The sequence below is a fragment of the Carassius carassius genome, chromosome 1 (genome assembly GCF_963082965.1).
Source record: "Carassius carassius chromosome 1, fCarCar2.1, whole genome shotgun sequence".
In the NCBI taxonomy this organism is placed as follows: Eukaryota; Metazoa; Chordata; class Actinopteri; order Cypriniformes; family Cyprinidae; genus Carassius; species Carassius carassius.
In genome coordinates, this window is record NC_081755.1 from 16,508,092 (window position 1) to 16,528,380 (window position 20,289).

Below are 20,289 nucleotides of genomic sequence, written 5' to 3' on the forward strand. Positions count from 1 at the left end.
TTTAAATTTTGACTCAAGGACCTTTTCATGATTCTATTCCCTTCTCTCCATCACTTCACTTCAGGCCAGTGTGTACTGTAATATAAGATACTTTTGAAAGAGATAAGCCTTATAGACCCCATCATGACCCATCTATATTCTAACATGAAAATTCTACATCAGTCGAAACCTATTTCAGTCATGCCTTTTTTCCACGTCCCATGTCGGTCGCTGTGATTTCGCCAAGTAAGACATGTTCCTGGATCAACATCTTTTGTTGATCCTGGATCAACATTACTGTCCAGAAATATAGACTTAAACCCAATCCCTACCCCTAAACCTAACCCTACCAATAATGTATTCCTAAATTATGCTGATTAACGAGGGTGTAGAAGCACCTATCCCTGATTGTAAGCCTAAAACAGATATTTCCGGAAAAGTAATTGAAATGTTGTTCCACGATCAATAAGGATGTTGATCCAGGAACATGTTGTACTTGGTGAAATCATGGTCACCATCTCATGTCAGCTCTCATCTGTGCAAGCTTAAACAAACATATCAGTTAATGTTTGAAAAGCCTGTTGTCTATGCAATTTATGCAACTCCCACATTCTTTTACATCTTTCATCACAAAAGTAAACATGTAAATAATCCTTTGTAAAGTCTAATCCCACTCCCCAAATTGGTTCATTCAATTTGTTAATGTGTTACAATTGTGTTACAGTGTTGTTTGTTGTTAATATTGAATGTATGTGTGTATGTGTGTGTGAGAAAGAGAGAGAGAGTACCGTCAGTATGCACTCCCACAATGAGATAGTCCCCCATAGCCTTGGCTTGTCGAAGTTGGTTGGAATGACCATAATGGACCATGTCATAGCTAAGACAGAAGAAAGGTAGATAAAGACAGTTGTTAAATTGAGAAAAATATCATAGCATTCAAAACCAAATGAAAGCAAACAATCAAAGTTTTACCTACAAACAAATTAATTCAAGATATATGCTCAGGTTGCTAGGTTATTTATTTATTTACAATTTACCTTTTTATTATTTTCTTCACAAATAACATCTCATATTTCAGTAAGCCTGGAACTAGAGTAGCTGTTTTTAAATTTAGCATTTGGATAAAAACCTTTTATATACAGTACAACGTTGTAAGCTAAACACTGATTCATTGTCCTTTGCTAAATGAAAATTAATTTCTTATTAAAATATTATGCATTCATAAAAAAACATAAATTAATAACTAATGAAATAATAATAAAAAGTACAAACATACATAGACATTAACCTGACAGATTTTTACAATCTTGAAATTTCCCACTATAAGTATAAATTTCCCCTATTATTGTAGGCTAAACAATTATAAAACTAGCTCATAATACTAGAACAGGCCCAGAACAATTGTGTTCCCTTTCGAAACCTACAGTCGATGCTGCACTGCTCAGCGCACTGGGAAACATCTTATTCGTGACCAGCTGTGAATAATTTATGTAACACGTTGATAGAATTGCACGCGGGAAGAGCACGCGGTTCTGGCTTTAGAGACAGGCGAGTGAAAGCATTGTGAACTGCTCTCAGTGAAGATGCTTCGCTCTCGTCTGAACTATTTCCAGACCGCACCCACCTTTTCATCGAGGGGCTCTCGTGGGGATCTGGTGACGAGCAAAAACGGGCTCGCAGGGGTATTCGGAGATGCCTCGGGTTGAAGAGACGCTCGCGAGCTTTCTTTCACCTGAATCTGCATCCTCAATTAAGAAACATACTCTCCCCACTAAACCTTTTAGAATAACATCATCGCTAGTGGGTAAAGCTTGCCAAGCTGCAGGTCAGGCTGGTGCTGCGCTGGACGCTATGGCAGTGTTACAGGCATACCAGGCTGACCTGTTGAAGGACTTGAGTGTGGGCAGTACAATCGACGAGGAAGCGTTCGCTGAGCTTCTTCGAGCTACAGATTTGTCTCTCTGTGTGACCAAGCAGATGGCTCGTGCCATCGGTTGTTCTATGTCAGCTTTAGTCAGCACAGAGAGGCATCTGTGGCTTAATTTGACGTTTGTTTCTTTTAGACTCTCCTATCTCTCCATCTGGCCTGTTTGGCAATTCGGTTAATATGGTTGTCAACAGGTTTAAGGAAGCAAAGAAATATGAAGAAGCGTTCGTTCAGTTACTTCCTCGCCGCACTCAAGGGGAGGGACAATCAGCCACCCAGCCTCGCCCTGGTCCTTCAAAGACCAGGGAGGTTAAAAAGCAGAGCGTGGCGGACTGTGCTCCCCCTCGTAGGGATTGGGGACAGCTTAGCCGTGCTCAGCAACCTCCCAAGCCAGACCTCAGGACGCTCTGACGTCCGTGCTGGTGGGGTGCGCTCGAGAGCTTTTCGCCCCGCCCCGTTACTCTCACAAAACGCCTCCATCCCCACCACTTTCTTGTGCTTCGGGGGGGAAGTGGTTTCCAGCAAGATACTAGATGTTCCAGTGTTTCCTGCCATCATTCAGGACACGGAACATCTAACATCCCCTCAAAAGGAAGTGTTAAAATTGGTACCACTTTCAGAGAGTCGCAGCGTGGAAACTTCTGCCAGGCATTTCTGCGTGGGTATGAAGCACAGTACGGATAGGATACTGTTTATCCTATTATCCTATAGATTCAATTTATTCGTCATCCTCCACGATTCAATGGCGTGGTCTCTACTTCCGTGAAACCGGAGCTGATGCAGGTACTGTCACAAGAGCTACAAACTCTTCTGAGCAAAGAGGCCATAGAACATGTTCCTCTTCCAAGGAGAGAGTCAGGCTATTACAGCAGATACTTCCTGGTTCCCAAAAAGGGTGGGGGAGTGCGTCCAATCTTAGATCTTCGAGGCTTAAGCCGTACAGTCAAAGCGCTCAAGTTCAAGATGTTAACTGTCAAGACGGTCGTGTCACAAATCCAGCATCGCGATTGGTTCATCACGATCAATCTGAAGGACACATATTTTCACATAGAAATGTTGGAATGGAAACTCCACCCAGAGGTAGTGAAACGGATTTGGAGAGATTTTTACGAAGTCGAGGTGGACCTCATCGCCTCCAATCAGACAGTGCAATGTCCGCTCTACTTCTCTCTGAGTCACCCAGCCCCCCTGGGTCTGGATGCGATGGCGCACACATGGGCTAAAAGATGCCTGTATGCGTTTCCTTCAGTTTCTCTGCTCCCGGGACTCCTAGCCAGAGTTCGCCAACAAAGGTCTTGCCTCTGACTGATAGCGCCATGTTGGCTGAACAGAGTGTGGTTCTCGGAGATAATATCTCTCCTCAACGGCTCGCCATGGGTGATTCCGGTGAGGAGGGACCTTCTGTCTCAGGCAGGGGGCACGATATTCCATCCCAGGCCCGACCTGTGGAATCTTCATGTTTGGCCCTGATGGGTACCAACTGAGGAACACAGGGCTTTCATCTGATGTTATTTATACCATTCTTAGCGCAAGGCCTTCCTCCACCAGACAGAGTTATGCCGGTAAATGGGGTGTCTTTGAGAGGTGGTGTGTGTTACACAATGTAGATCCAGTCAACTGCCATATTGCCTAAGGCCTGCAGGTTGGTCCTCTCCGCACACATTCATAAGATTTTATAGTTTGGATGTTCATGCTACTCTGGGCTCTCATGTCCTTGAGTCAACAACACAAGCTAATGTCTGAGGCATTCTTGTGGTTTGGTAGCACATCTGCACAACCTTAGGGGTCCAGACATTTTTGAGCATGGCGGCGTGGGTATTCTCGTTCCCAATGCACTGAGCAGCGCAGCATCGACTGTAGCTTTCGAAAGGGAACGTTTTCGGTTACTTAACTGTAACCTTGTTCCCCGAGAAAGTGGAATGAGATGCTGCACTGCAGTGCCATGCTCAAGATGTCCCAGGACTGCTCTTCAGACAAAATATCCTGTTGATGCACCTGTGGCTTATCTATTTATAGCCCCGTGTTGCGGGCGTGCTCTGAGGATGTCATCAACCAAGGCTATATTACCCCCGGGTCAATTCTATCGACGTGTTACACACATTATTTACAGCTGGTCACGGATAAAACATTTCGCGAAGCATCTCGTTCTACTTTCTCAGGAAACCAGGTTACAGTTAAGTAACCAGAAACGTTCTTTTTCACAGTAAGACCAGAATAGAGACCACTGTCCATTTGACTATGCCAATTCCATAACTATACTTCTTCCATACAAAATTCTTTTGTGCTTGTTTTTGAGTATTTTCTAATTTTGATCAAGGATGATTTTCATTGCTGAAATACATAATTTAAAAAATATTACAACACTTTAAATATGAGACATTTTCCACTTTTTCACCATAATCTGAATTCAAAGTGAGGTACAATATGACCTGAACACATGTTAGACAGGTTCCTTGAGATTAATCTATGATGAATAAATCAAACCTTTTTTTAAAAAATAGTTACTGGCATGCAGCATAAAGAAACATTGTTTCATACTCGCTGTTAATAGAATTTTACCTGTAATAGTAATAGATTAATAAAATGAGATAACAATTCAGAATCAATTCAGATTGTTATGCTCCCAATTTATATTAATGTGCATCCCTCTAAGAAACTTTCCATACCATCAGAGTGACATTGAATGGACTTTTCATTTTTTGACTTATTTATACTTTGTCCTTCCCTTAAAATTTACTAATAGCTCTGGTTTGGCAATATTTTTAATCTTTGATGTAATTTAGGTATAGGATGTCCCATAGTGTGAAAAGTATAAACTAAAATATATTTTAAATAAATTTATTTTGTGCTAAGTATACTACAAATATATTTACATATTTATGTACTTAATAAAAATACCCTGCAACTGTGCTTTTGGTAATAAACTGGTATACTTAAGGTTTTAAACAACTCATTTTGTACTTAATGCATTTTAATTGTGTGGAAGTATAACTCAGGACTTAAGTATATTTGACTGTGCTAAAGTGGATCTATTCCAAGTATACTTCAGGTACACTTTAAATATTTTGCAGTTAAAGACCGATTATTCAAGGATCATACAATCCTCATTAGTAGTGACATTAAAACACATTTTAGGCTTAATATTTAGAAATGTGCATTGTGTACAGGTAGTCCTACAAATAAAGTTTATCATTTTCATATCAGTAAGTCTCAAGCGATATGTCAGTAAATATAAAATATATTAAAATATTTGAATTATATATTATATATGTTATATATATATATATATATATATATATATATATATATATATATATATATATATATATATATATATATATATATATATGTGTGTGTGTATATATATATATATATATATATATATGTATATATATATACACGGGTTGTTTTACTATATATATTTATATATATATATATATAGAGAGAGAGAGAGAGAGAGAGAGAGAGAGATGTTTTACTTGGGGTGCATTGAAAGTGACGGAATGAGAGTGTTCAGATGAAGCATCTGCTTTTATATATTGATATGATGAAGCCGACAACTACCCAATGGCTTGACTCTGCTGTATCTTAAGTAGACAGGATTACAGCAACACTAGCCATGAGCATGAAATATTAATTACTGAAACCGGTTTGCACTTTGCAGGCACCCAAACAGCAACTGAGATGGGAGAATGATATCACATGCAGAAGCCAACGTTGTTTGAAAGCCCTAGAAATTTGATGACCCTGTGCATATATGGGGTAAATGTGACAAAGCATGTTCTGTTATAATTCACACCAAAATCGAGGGAAAATGTAATATAATCTAAAAAATATATATTTTTGCCTTTACTGTAATAATAAAAAACAGTATTCCGTCATTTATACATCATGATATTATTTGTTGTGCTGCCTGGAATGTACGATGATGTAGATTAAAGTAATATATTTCAGAATTTTTTGTACAACATATCTATTGAGTTTTTACAACAACAAAAAACACCATTCCCCATAACATACCCCAGGCATTCAATAATTTCACACATCTAAAGCTTCTTCAGTATCTTCATTTTTATCAAAGTCTAAAAACTGAGAGCAACTGGTGTGTCTCCAGCACAGGACAATAGAACGTCTTGCTTGTAATAGACACAAATCCACCAGCTCTCTTTCTTTAGTGGACAAAGAGCAATTGGCTTCATACATACAGTACTCAATAAACACATTACAGGACATAGAGGAAATGGAGAGGAAGTAAATTGAGAAACATGTTGAGTTACCCTAACCCAAAACTTCTGCACCTCTTCACATTCCCACAATATTTCAGTATTTTACAGTATTATAGTAATGAGAGTCACATGCTAATACACATGTAAGATTTAGTGACTGATTAACTCACTGTCAGCTGATCAGACCTGCCTACCAATCATTGGTATGTGGTTGCTGCAAGGGTCATTTATTCTTTTGAGGTCAATCAAACCCTGTTAAATCACTTGGTTCTCTGTATGGCTGCATTAACAAGGCTGTCATGAGACACACAAAACTGCCCTTAATTTTACTTTAATCACAAAACATCCTTTTTATATTGTCTTCATAAAGGCTTTCACTGTCTGTCACGAAGTGGAATCCACACTCTTTATGCTGACTAAGTGCTTACCATTGCTCAACATGGACTTAATGCATTCTTGTGCTGCAAACATCACGTTCTCCTGCCCTATGCCCTGGTCAGAACATGTCAGGGAGGGATTACATGACACTTTATTGTGAATGAACTTTAGCATTCTGACAATTCAGGGTTAGTGATGCACTTACACTTTCACCTAGAACCTTCACAACAATATTCACCTAGATTTTCAATTGAGGTAAAATGGTTATTTTAAACATTTACATTCATTTGGCCAGTAGTGGTCTGGTTACTGAAATATAAATAATACATTTTCAGAAGTAACTGTTAAATCTCTGTAACACTGTATTTGCAACACGATTTAACACCTAAAAAAGCATGAGACAAGAGAGATGTGAAGTAAAAGAAAAATATATTTCCCCACTCATGTTTATTTATTTGGAATGGTAATACAACATTAGTAGGCCATCGGACTGCCATCTTTGTGTTGACCCTTCTTCATCTGTGATTCTATTTCTCAGATTTCTCTTCTAACCTAGTTTCTAGTTTGGACAGTCTCATTAATAGCGACTCTGGTTTGTCACTGAATTTTGGTCCAAATTTGCACTTCAATGTTTTAACTGCATCACTCATTCTGACCCTAGTTGTTGCCTTCATCTTCTGAATAGGCTCGGATGCTGTCTGGACTGCTTCCCTGGACTTGTACCTTTGCCTGGCTTTTAAGTCCCCTTTGATTTTTCCTTGCTGTTGGAGTTCTGCTCAGAACTCAGTCTTTTCAGTTATTATTTGTCAGTAAAGCTTTGGTTCAGCATGTATCTGCTCTTGGGTCCTCCCCCCCCCCCCTGGCATTGGTATGCAGGTGGGTAAGTGGCTGCTTTCTGGCCCAAGCCAATAAACCAAACTTCTTTGTGATCTTTGTGATATTGTGGTCTCTGAATATGATTTGTGTTCTTAATTTAATGTAACGCTTTGTGTTTTTCCCTTTTTATTGTCAATCAAGAACATAGTCCAATCACTTATAAAATAAATTCTGTCAGAGTGCCAGTATTGCCAACACCCAAGCTTAAAGCAAGCTTAAAACAACAAGCATGTTGCCAATAACATCCAAAAAAGGTTTAAAGAAACAAGCATGTTACTGATAGTAACTAAGAAAACCTAAGCAATGAACATGTTGCTTATACCCGTATAATTAGTATTGCTGGGTCCAATATTAGTAATATTAGTCGACGTAGAAAACTCCCATAGTACCATAGTATCCCAAGGGCACAATTATTACATACTGTGATAGGTGTAATATTCCTATAGGAAGACATGGATCAGCTGAGCCACAGCTGGCGCAAGCTTGAGCGTGACCTGTCAAAACTAACTCTGTGCTTGACATATAATTCTCCTCAGCATGATTCTGCAGATGCCTCCTGAAGATGCCAAAGACTCTAAAGCCCAGCTGGGAATCATTTGCCAAAAGCTGCTAATTACTGCTTCTCAGTAGAGAACTTACTTGATGACATTGCTAAATGCACCACTGAAAAGCCTTGACCTAGAATGAGTAGCGTCTAACAGGAAGACCTTCTTTTTCTCTGGGATATCTGTAAGGTTCAGCAACAGATGTCTTGAGTTACTATGAACTCTGCCATGAAGTGACTGATTTTGCAAACCTTTTCCTTGGTACACAACACCACATGTAAACCATGTAAACATTTTAAGACAAGAGGAGAACTCAGAAAAAGGACTGATAGTTCATGTTTCACTCATACTGTCACTGTCTCAGACCTTTTGAACCTAGTCCAATTCAGTGGTTGACGTCTGACAATATGCCCACCAAAATACTATTCACTATTCACTTCCATACCATTGTATGTGCTTCAATGTTATCTTTTTTTTTTTAAGAATATTATTATTATTGTTCATTTTTAACAAGTGCCATGGGATCAAATGCTGTTGGTTGAGTTTAACTTTTCAATGAATACTCCTATAAACTGTTTATTACTCCCACAAAATTCTACATTTTGATGCAATTGTCAAATATGTTGAGGTTTTAAGAAGATGCATGATGCAGAATGGCCAAATACATATATTTCAATAAACACTAGGAATTTTCACAGAGACTTTACACCATGTAACACAAAGAAGAAACAGAACAGGTACTATATATACACAGGGATAACACGGGATCTTGATGATGAACAAGTGAACATAATAAGTAACTAAAGAGACTAATAAGGACATACTAAGACTAAAATGAAAGAGTAAGCATGAAGTAAGACACAAAAAACAGAAATAAACAAGACATAATCCTGTCATTACACCCGTTCTCCCACAAGGCACATCTTCACACCATTAACAACAGTCCAACTGTGGTGGTGGGAGGGGACTTTGGAGACAGACAGATGTGAGACATCAGACGAAGACATAAGGTAGATGAAGGACCAGGAACAGGAGGAGCCAGGAAAAGGAAACACTATGTCGATTTGTGCTACCCTGTCGGATATTAAAGATCCAAGATGGCGCCGCACATGGCTGCTTCAGTGCTTGGCTCTCCAGTGTTTGTACTGTTTTTGTTCGTTTTTCCTGTTTTTTGTTTAACAAACACGATCAGTTTCACCAGGGATGAACTGCTGAACATTCGGCAGAACACACCACATGATATTTTTCCGGATTTCTATTATACAGACGTTTTACTGAACATTGTTATCGGAGGAGCAGCGGCGCTGATCAAGCGCTTCAGGACGCGCAGACGGGGAAAGCGAGCGGGAGCGCTCGTCAGACTCAGGAAGCGCGGATTTCGAACGCCGTTGCCTAGCATCCATCTCGCAAATCTCCGCTCTGTACCCAACAAAACGGACGAACTCCTTCTGCTCTCTCGGACAAATAAGGATTTCTCTCACTCTGCTGCTCTGTGTTTCACGGAAACCTGGCTGAATGACGCCATACCGGACAGCGCACTCCATCTGCCGGGCTTTCAGCTGTTCAGAGCGGACCGCGAAGCAGAATCAACGGGGAAATTGCGCGGCGGCGGGACATGCTTTTACATCAATGAACGGTGGTGTACAGATGTAACTGTATTAAAGAAGATGTACTGTCCTGATCTAGAAACGCAGTTTATCAACTGCAAGCCGTTCTATTCGCCGCGGGAGTTTCACTCGTTCATTCTGGTTAGTGTTTACATCCCTCCTCAAGCGCAAGTAAGTCTGGCTTTACAGAAACTCGCTGATCAGATCACAGACACAGAACAACAACACCCGGACTCTGTTTTAATCATTCTTGGGGACTTTAATAAAGCCAATCTCTCCCGTGAACTGCCAAAATACAGACAGCATGTTACCTGTCCCACCAGAGACAGTAATATACTGGATCACTGTTACACCACAATAAAGGATGCATTTCACTCTGTTCCACGAGCAGCTTTGGGACGTTCTGATCACTGTCTGGTTCATCTTATACCGACCTACAGGCAGAAACTAAAATCTGCTAAACCTGTAGTAAAGACTGTGAAGAGATGGACCAGCGAAACAGAGCAGGATTTACAATCTTGTTTTGACATCACAGACTGGAGCGTTTTTGAAGCTGCTACCACCGATCTGGACGAACTCACAGAGACCGTAACATCCTATATTAGTTTCTGTGAGGATATATGCATTCCTACCAGGACTTATTTAACATTCAACAATGTTGACCAGGCCTTCGTCAGGCCAAAGAGGATGCCTACAGAAATGGGGACAGGGTCTTGTACAATCAGGCCAGGAACACACTGAACAAAGAGATTAGAGCGGCTAAAAAGACCTACGCTAAAAAGTTGGAAGACCAGTTTACTTCCAACGACTCTACTTCAGTTTGGAGAGGACTGAGAGCCATCACAAACTACAAGACACCATCCCCTTGCACTGAGGCTAATCAACGACTTGCTAACGACCTGAATGAGTTTTATTGTAGATTTGAAACCCCCAACACCCACTCTGACCATCTCCCTACACAACCATTAACACCTCCTGCAATCCCCCTCTCCATACCTCCTGCTCTTCAAATCTGTGAAGATGATGTGCGCCAGGTCTTCAAGAAAAACAAAAGAAGAAAAGCACCAGGCCCAGATGGCGTTACACCAGCCTGTCTGAAAACCTGTGCTGACCAGCTGGCCCCCATCTTTTCACAGATCTTCAACAGATCTCTGGAGTTGTGTGAAGTGCCTTCCTGCTTCAAATGCTCAACCATAATCCCCATTCCAAAGAAACCCAAGATAACAGGACTTAACGACTACAGACCTGTGGCTCTAACGTCTGTCGTCATGAAGTCGTTTGAAAAACTGGTTCTGGCTTATCTGAAGGACATCACTGGACCCTTACTGGACCCCCTGCAGTTTGCGTACAGAGCAAACAGGTCCGTGGATGATGCAATCAACATGGCATTGCACTTCATCCTGCAACATCTGGACAAAACAGGGACTTATGTGAGGATCCTGTTTGTGGACTTTAGTTCGGCTTTCAACACCATCATCCCAACAACCCTCCAGACCAAACTGACCCAGCTCTCTGTTCCTAGCTCTATCTGTCAGTGGATCACCAGCTTTCTGACAGATAGGCAACAGTTAGTGAGACTGGGGAAATTCATGTCAAACAGCTGCTCCACCAACACTGGTGCCCCTCAGGGATGTGTTCTCTCCCCTCTGCTCTTCTCCCTGTACACCAACGACTGCACCTCTAAAGACCCCTCTGTCAAGCTCCTGAAGTTTGCAGACGACACTACAGTCATCGGCCTCATCCAGGACGGTGACGAGTCTGCTTACAGACAGGAGGTTGAGCAGCTGGCTGTCTGGTGCAGTCTTAACAACCTGGAGCTGAACACGCTCAAAACAGTGGAGATGACTGTGGACTTTAGGAGAAACCCCCCTGCACTTTCCCCACTCACCATCATGAACAGCACTGTGACTGCAGTGGAGTCATTCAGATTCCTGGGAACCACCATCTCTCAGGACCTGAAGTGGGACAATCACATTGGCTCCATTGTGAAAAAAGCCCAACAAAGGTTGTACTTCCTTCGCCAGCTGAGGAAGTTTAACCTGCCACAGGAGCTGCTGAAACAGTTCTACTCAGCCGTCATTGAGTCAGTCCTGTGTACTTCAATTACTGTCTGGTTTGGTTCAGCTACAAAAGATATCAGATATCAGAAGACTACAGAGAACTGTTCGGACTGCTGAAAGGATTATTGGTGCTCCCCTGCCCACCCTCCAAGAACTGTACACATCCAGAGTGAGGAAAAGGACTCAGAAAATCACTCTGGATCCCTCACATCCAAGTCACCCCATCTTTGAACTTTTGCCATCTGGCCGGCGCCTCAGAGCCGCAAATACAAGAACAGCAAGGCACAAGAATAGTTTCTTCCCCCAGGCAATCTACCTCATGAACAGTTAAATGTTTCCCACTTAAACTTATGCAAAAATGTGCAATATCCTTATATTTATTTGTTACCCCTCCATCCTAGAACATTCCTGCATCTCACTCAATCCTATTCTATTATCATTTATAGCACAATTGTTTATACACCTATTTATTTGCCAATTTGTAAATCTCCTGTAAAGGTTTTTTTTTTTTTTTTTTGTCTGTGTGTTGTTGTCTCTGTTTACTGGAAGCTTATGTCACTAAAACAAATTCCTTGTATGCGCAAGCATACTTGGCAATAAAGCTCTTTCTGATTCTGATTCTGATATTGTTACCTCCAATTAAATCAGTAGATAGTACAATTCGACAACAAAAAAATTGCTACCTGTCAAATTATGGTGTATTAACATCTACACCTACTCCAACCCTAAACCTACCCTTACAGTAATCCAAAAACAGTAATTAAGTGTTATTCACAGTTTTTGCTAGAAGGGATACAGCTACAACAGGAAACCAACAATAAATACATTTTTGAATAAATGAATGATGCATTTATATAGTGCTTTATTGTGTATTGCTGTACACTCAACGCGTTTTGCAATCATGTGGGGGTCTCTCCTCAAGCACCACAAGTGTGCCTGGATAATGCGATTGCATCCACAGTACAATGACACCAGTGTGCTCACCACACACTAGCTACAGGTTGCAGCTGGAGGGTGATAAAGGTCCAAGGTGTAGTCAAAGGGGTGAGGGAACGCCGTGGAGCCTGAGTGATAAAAGACCATAGCAGAGTAGACAGAGTGCAGAGCCAAGGTGGAGCCGATAGGCCGAGGTGGAGGAACAACAGTGGGAGCTGGTTCCAGAAGAGCTCTCTCAGGGTCTAATCATCCTAGTGTGCCTCACTGTAAAGTTGTAGATAGCCCTCCACATATTCCTCCAGTAACCGGCTGTTCTGGAGAAAGCAATCTTCTTCATTAATTTTGGATAGTTCTTCTGTCACATATATTGTGGATTCAAGGAGATGCTTGATGCAAAATGATAAGCAGGTGAAGGAATAAACTAAGGAGAATTGGACAGACACTAAGACTAAAATTACATTTGCATTTACATTTATTCATTTAGCAGACGCTTTTATCCAAAGTGATTTAAAAATGAGGACAATAGAAGCAATAAAAACTAACAAAAGAACAACATGTAAGTGCAAATGACAAGTCTTGGTTAGCTTAATGCAGTGCATGTAGCAGTCAGTGAAAGTGATTTTGTGCCTCTTTGAGATGGACAGAATGCAAGCTTCTAGAGGGCACATAACTGTGAAGTAATGAATTGAGGTAAAAGGTTGCAGAGCCAGTGGTGGTTTTGTAGTAAACCATTAATACCTTTAATATTTTGCGAGCAGCTACTGGCAGCCAGTGCAAATAAATGAACAAAGGTGTGATATGCATTCTTTTCAGCTCTTTAATTAATAAAGATTAATCTTGCAGCAGCATTTTTGGATTAATTGTAGAGGTTTGATAGAATTGTCTGGAAGACCTGCCAAGAGAGCATTGCAATAGTCCAGCCTTGATAGAACAAGAGCTTGAACAAGGAGTTGTGTTGCATGTTCTGAAAGAAAGGGCCTGATCGTCCTAATGTTGTATAAAGTGAAGCTGCAGGAAGTTTTAGCAATGTGGTCTGAGAAATTCATTTTATCATCCATCACAACTCCAAGGTTTATAGCTCTTTTTGAAGGAGTTATGGTTGATGAGCCTAACTGAATTGTGAAATTTTTTAAAGGGATGTGTTTGTCACAAGCAGTTCTGTCTTAGCCAGGTTGAGTTGAAGATGATGTACCGTCATCCAACATGAAATGTTTGTTAGACATGCTGAGATGCGAGCAGCTACAATAGGATTACAAGGATGGAATGAGAGGTAGAGTTTAGTGTCATCAGCATTGCAATGATATAAAAAGCCATGTTTCTGAATGACAGAACATAATATGTGATGCCATTTAGACTGAGAAGAGAAGTGGTTTAAAAACTGAGCCCTGAGGCATCCCAGTAGCTAGATGTTGTGACATGAAAACCTCACCTTTCCAAGATACCTTGAAGGACCTATCTGGGAGGTAAGACTCGAGCGACTGGCATGCAGTTCTCTTGACAGTCTTAGGGCTTCAACAACTGAGAGCAAGGCAGTCTCGGTAGAATGTCCACTTCTGAAGCCAGATTGGCTGCTGTCCAGGAGGTTGTTCTGTGTGAGAAAGGCAGAGACTTGTTTGAACACAGCTCGTTCAAGAGTTTTTGCAATGAAAGGAAGAAGGGAAACTGGTCTGTAGTTCTCTAAAAGATTTGGGTTAATAGTGGGTTTTTTAAAAAGTGCTTGTTTAAATGTTGAGGGGAAAACACCAGTGTGAAGGGATGTGCTAACGATGTGAATGAGTGCAGGTACAACAGCAGGAGAAATTACTTGAAGGAGATGAGATGGAATAGGATCAAGCTGGATATTGTCAAGAACTGTAACAAGCTGTCGTATACTCTGACTCAGAGCATGTCAAACATGCTCAATGGGTGACATGTCTGGTAAGTATGCTGGCCATGCAAGAACTGGGATGTTTTCAGATTCCAGGAATTGTGTAAAGATCCTAGCAACATGGGGTCATGCATTATCATGCTGCAACAGGTGATGGTCGTGACAGAATGGCAAAGGGCCTCAGGATCTCGTCACCGTGCACCTGTGTTCATTGTCCATAACATAAGCCTGCCCATACTATAACCCCACAGCCACCAAGGGCCACTCGATCAACAATGTTGACATCAGCAAACCGCTCACCCACACAACACCATACAAGCTGTTTGCCATCTGCCCTGTACAGTGAAAACTGTGATTCATCCGTGTAGACTACACCTCTCCAAAGTGCCAGACACCATCGAATGTGAGCATTTGCCCACTCAAGGTCGAGACACTGATGAGGACTACAAGCATGCAGATGGCTTTCCCTGAGATGGTTTCTGACAGTTTGTGCAAGAATTCTGTGGTTATGCAAACCGATTTGTGCAGCAGCTGTCTGGGTGGCTGGTCTCAGACGATCTTGGAGGTGAAGATGCTGGATGTGAAGATCCTGGGCTGGTGTGGTTAAACGTGGTATGCGGTTGTGAAGCCAGTTGGATGTACTGCCAAATTCTCTGAAACGCCTTCAGAGACAGCTTATGGTAGAGAAATGAACATTCAATTCACGGGCAACAGCTCTAGTGGATATTCCTGCAGCCATGCCAATTGCGCACTCACACAAAACTTGCAACATCTGTGGCATTGTGCTGTGTAATAAAACTGCACATTTTAAGGCACACCTGTGCAATAATCATGCTGTCTAATCAGCGTCTTGATATGCCACAAATCTGAGGTGGATGGATTATCTCAGCAAATTGCTCACTGAAGTTCTCACTAACAAAGGTTTAGACACATTTGTTAACAATATTTGAGAGAAATATGTCTTTTGTGTACATAAAAAAGTCTTAAATCTTTGAGTTCAGCTCATGAAAAATGGGGGCAAAAACTAGTTTTGCGTTTATATTATATTTTGTTCAGTGAACAGTAGGATTTTGTGATTTGCTCTTTCTGCAGCTCTAAACTTACAATGCTTATGGAGAACATTAGATAGCCAAGGGGCAGAAGAGGTGGAACAGGCTGACCTGGAAGACAATCGGCAGACAGTGTCTAAACAAGACAAGAGTGGAGCAGAAAGTATCAGTAGCACTGTTAGCATCAAGAGATGATAACTATTCAGGGGAAGGAAGCCAAGATGAAACCCTAGCAGATAGCCAGGAGGGTGAAAGCGAGCGTAGGTTACTATGTAAAGTGACATGTGGAAGGGTATATGCTGTTTCAGGAACCATGTAGAGGTTTAAGAGTGAAAATGAAAAGAGTTCAAATAAAAGAGTAATAATGAAACGAAGACATACAAACAAAACTACAACAAACCAAGACATAATCATGACAGCAATACTGATTTCATATTATTCCTGTATATCCAAAGATAGTGTATGTATCAAATGTTTTAAATGATCATTTCATGTTTTTACAATTTAACAATTCTTCAGTTTACAATTCAATGTTCTATTGATTGTATCTGTTTCTTTTAAAATAATAAACAAAGTGCATATCCAATAATGTAAATTAAATGGTGCATTAAGGCATCATGAGGTCTAACGGGTATTCGTTCCATTCACTCCATAAACTACTGAACATATGTTAAGTATTGGAGAGAATGCATCTTAAAATCATCTATTGACCAAATTAAAATAAATGTGAAAAAAAAAATCATGCCCAGAGCAGTTTTTTGTGCACTACACACATTTATAGCAAACCATACCAATATCTGAAAGTGAACTATACTCAGACCACCTCCCAACCACTTTAAAGCAAACTTCAGCCACATACACACCAAAAATCTAGCGAACCGTGCTCAGACCCCTGAAAAGGACCAAGTGTATAAAACACAAACAGGTCACAGTCCAGAGAGAAAAATGCTCACTCTCCAAAGCCTCAAGCTCAACATTGGATCTTCAGGACCCTGACACATGTGGTGCCTCAGCAACCACAGACCCCGGCGGCTAGGAACAGATGATCTTCCTTCTTTTTTTCGAAAAGAAGGTAAGTTTCAAGTGATGCACTTTCAATTTAAACTTACCATATTGTGTGCAGTTTAATGAGCCATTTAGTGCAGCTTGAGCATAACCAAAGCCCAAATACTCAATGCTTTTACTATGAGTCTCATCAGCCAATGAATCAACTGCTATGATTCTATACATGCTTCAGACAATTGTCACACCTGGAGGGGGCTCCCACAGCATTAGTTACTCACCCAGTATCAAGTTAACCTATGAAAGAAACACAGTAGCGAAGCCAGTGTAGCATCTTGAGCTGAGGCACCGGCTGACTGTGACATTCTCTTATTATGCAATAGAGGGTTTTATGTGAAGAACAGGAACGTTTGGAATGGCGGGGTCGAGGGCAATCACTGAGCGCACTGTTGACACTGCCTCTCTTTGGTAGTTCAATCCACTGTCTAATATTCTGGCATCCCAAACATTCTGCAACATTTGAAAAAAACAACATCACACAGGCGGGCAGAAATGGCTGGAATTCTGAAAGAGAAAGGCTCTATAATCCTGTTCATCATGCACATGAATCACCAAACATTTTTTTCAGTCAAATTAACTCACAAACTCTGATACTTAATCAGACAAAGCCTGCTTTTAGAGAGAAATGTCTATTGACTCATATCGCAAAGCTGATAAATCATACTCATAAAGTAAATAAAATGGCAAGCTTGTTAGCACTCCATACTTTTGTTAAAGCTTAAGTCATCCCTGCTTAGTGAATCACGTTCTAGAGTGAAATAACAGACAGGATTCTGAAGATGGACAGTGTTTTTTTGTTTGTTTGTTTTTCAGTGTGCAGCTTTTAGTTACATTAGATTTGTGAACTCTGTATGTGTTGTATTTTTAAAAAATGTAAGCACAACAAATAATATATAATCATTATTATTGTTTTTGTGTTATTTACCACAAATATAAAAGACATGCTCTTATATTCATATAATACAATATAGCCTAGTATGACTAAATATTCATAATTGTTATTTTTAGTAACAGTGGTAGTAATATTAATGGAAGCAATCAAAACTGCTTGAGCATTCGATTATATAAAGACTTTACATTAGATGTGGTGCATTGCTGTGGCTGTCAAGTTATAGCCCGTCATATTATCTAATTTAAATGTAAGCAGAATTGTAGTCGTTGGATATTTTTATTTTTATTTTATTTTTTATGCCAATGCGGTGAAAATGCGTTCCAGAGTGCACTCACCATCCATCGCACCAAACGCGGACAGTACGCCTCCTCTTTTCCGGACTGCAGTCTGCGGAGGCCGGAGCGCTGCTCACATGATGCCCGTTCTTCATCATTTTATACAGCCCTATTTACAAGCACTTTCAGCACAAACAGCAAAGTCAAATCTCTGATATTAACTGGTTTTCAGTAAGTGTTACAGGACTGGGAAACCTTTGTCCTTTTCCAGGATAGCCGGCTTCTGCATTAAATGAAGGTGACGTTTAGTGTGGGACAACGCCTCCTCTGCCGGCCAGCAAAATTACGAATCATACTACTGTGAAGGCTTACTCATGAATATTAGTGATGTAAGATTACGTTTGGTCCGTGGGATTAATTCATTTGCTGAACGGGTAACGGGTGTTAGGGAATGAACGAATCATACTAGTCATGGCGTGGCTCATGAATATTAGTTCGCGTGCTTTACGCTTCACGAAGGTTTTCAAACAACGTTAGCATAAATGTTTTTGGGAAACGCAGGCCAGGTTAACATCCATAGCCCGCCCCTTTGCAATAGTAAGATCTGTAAATTCGTTTCCCGGGAAGTGGCGTCACATGGTACGGAATCGTACGATGTGCGGTGACAGGCAGCAGACATTACTGTTACATAATCACAACTATCATGTTATGTGACAAGTGTGCATAAGTGTTATATTAAGTGTTATATATAAATAAATCACTTTTATACCCCAATAATAGCCTACTAAAAACAATTTCTGAAATTGGCAGTCAAGATCTATTATAGTCTATTGGTCTCCTTTTAAAATGAGACAACTTTAGTTATCTCTTTTGAGATCATATACACATATTAAGTGCTGAGGCGTGAAAAATAAAACACATTTGGGCTAAACTGCGGGGATGTAATCATACAGACAGCACATTTTCTTACAACCCAACACCAAGTCAGAAATACCCACAAGGCAAAAATATATAGAATTTTAAGAACTATTAAATTATTCAGTCTCAGTATTACTATTTAATTATTAAAAGTATTATAATTATTTTTGCAGGCTAATATACACAAGAAAACTGCAACAATCAATATATCTGCTTGTTTTTGCATACCAAAAGCAGTTTTTTGTTACCAAGTACAAAACAGAAGCTGATACCTTTTCAAGTTGATCATTTATTTGTTAAAGTGTAAACCAAGTTCGAGTTCTACAAAACATATAGCACATTTAGACACAAAAGTTCACACAGATGCACTTTTAATAGCTTAAAGGCCACAGATATTTACTGTAGAAATACATAAAAATAAAAAAGCCCTTAAGATGAACATTTCTGTGCCTCAGTGTGTGCTGCTGTAACCGGTTTCTTCAAAGCCTAACTATCAGTGAAGGTTCATGGACTTTGCAGTAAAAACTACATTATAGTTGAAAAATATACATTTCAAATGTATCACCTTGTTGTAGTTGTCATGTGTGGACCCCAGTGATTATATATTTTTGTTGTTGTTGTTATCATTTCAGTTTGTTTTATTATTTATTTTTTTGCATTTACTTAAAACAAATAAGTTCATCAGTGAAAAAACAACAACAAAAATTAAGATGATGATGACTTTGATAATATTGATGCACAGAGCAAAGTTGGGACAAGGGACATGTACGATTAAGTAACATCAACTTTCCTTGTAATTAGACCTTTTTAATAGTTTCTGAACTGAGACTAATTGCTGCAAGAGGAATTTTTGCCCAGTCTTGCTTGAAACAAAGCCTGCTCAACATTCCTTGGTCATTGTTGTCTTATTCTCCTCTTCATGACTCGCCACACATTTTCAATAGGAATCCACTCTGTGTCTAAGAAATCATAATGTTATAGCACATGCAGAATGAGACCCGGCAGTCTCACTCTAATAATCATGGACTTCTCAGGAAAAGACAGTTTGATCACAGTATGTCTCTGTACAATCCCACTATATGCTTTAGCTTTATTGGTACCTTTACACATATGCAAGTAACCCATGCCGTGGGCCCTGATGTACTTCATACCATGACAGATGAAGTGGGTTTGCACCTCCAACTGATTAAAGTCTAAATGGTCCCTTTTTTTCTTTGGCATGAAGAACTTGATGTTTATTTTTCCCAAAAACAAGCAAATAAACAGAATCACACTTTCACTATAATAATAACATAATTACAAAATAATTGTTTGGATGAACTACCCCTTTATTAGCTAAGTCAAACATATAAGAAGATTTTAGCGCCCCTCTGGAGATTTATGATGCAGCAGCACATAGTTCTTATCCAGCAGATGGCGCTCCATTGCTGTACCAGGAGAGCATATGTCCCCCATTTCTCTCCTTTCCAAAAAAAAAAGTTTTTCTGAAAAAACTAACTACTTATTTGAGTTTCTGTAGTAAAGACCATGAGAACAGGTCCATAAGGAAATTAAACAGTGAACATTTCACCCCTAATGGACAGCAAGAATAGAAAAGAGAATATGGCATGCAGATAAATAATGGACATTTATGGCTGTTGTTCTACTATTATCACTATATCTGTAATAGGCTATTTAACATTTGTGTATGCT

At 40.0% G+C, this 20,289-nt stretch overlaps 1 protein-coding gene across 1 annotated transcript in view; it reads right to left on the reverse strand.

Moving 5' to 3' along the window:
* Positions 1-18,025, reverse strand: part of LOC132140324 (ethanolamine-phosphate cytidylyltransferase-like) — a 24,634-nt gene extending 6,609 nt beyond the window's left edge. The window contains exons 1-2 of the mRNA XM_059549115.1: positions 17,740-18,025; positions 768-856 (exon numbers count right to left, since the gene is read on the reverse strand). Of these exons, the coding sequence (XP_059405098.1) occupies positions 768-856; positions 17,740-17,837 (187 nt within the window). The 5' untranslated portion in view covers positions 17,838-18,025. The remainder of the gene's footprint in view (positions 1-767; positions 857-17,739) is intronic.
* Between the last annotated feature and the right edge of the window lie 2,264 nt (positions 18,026-20,289).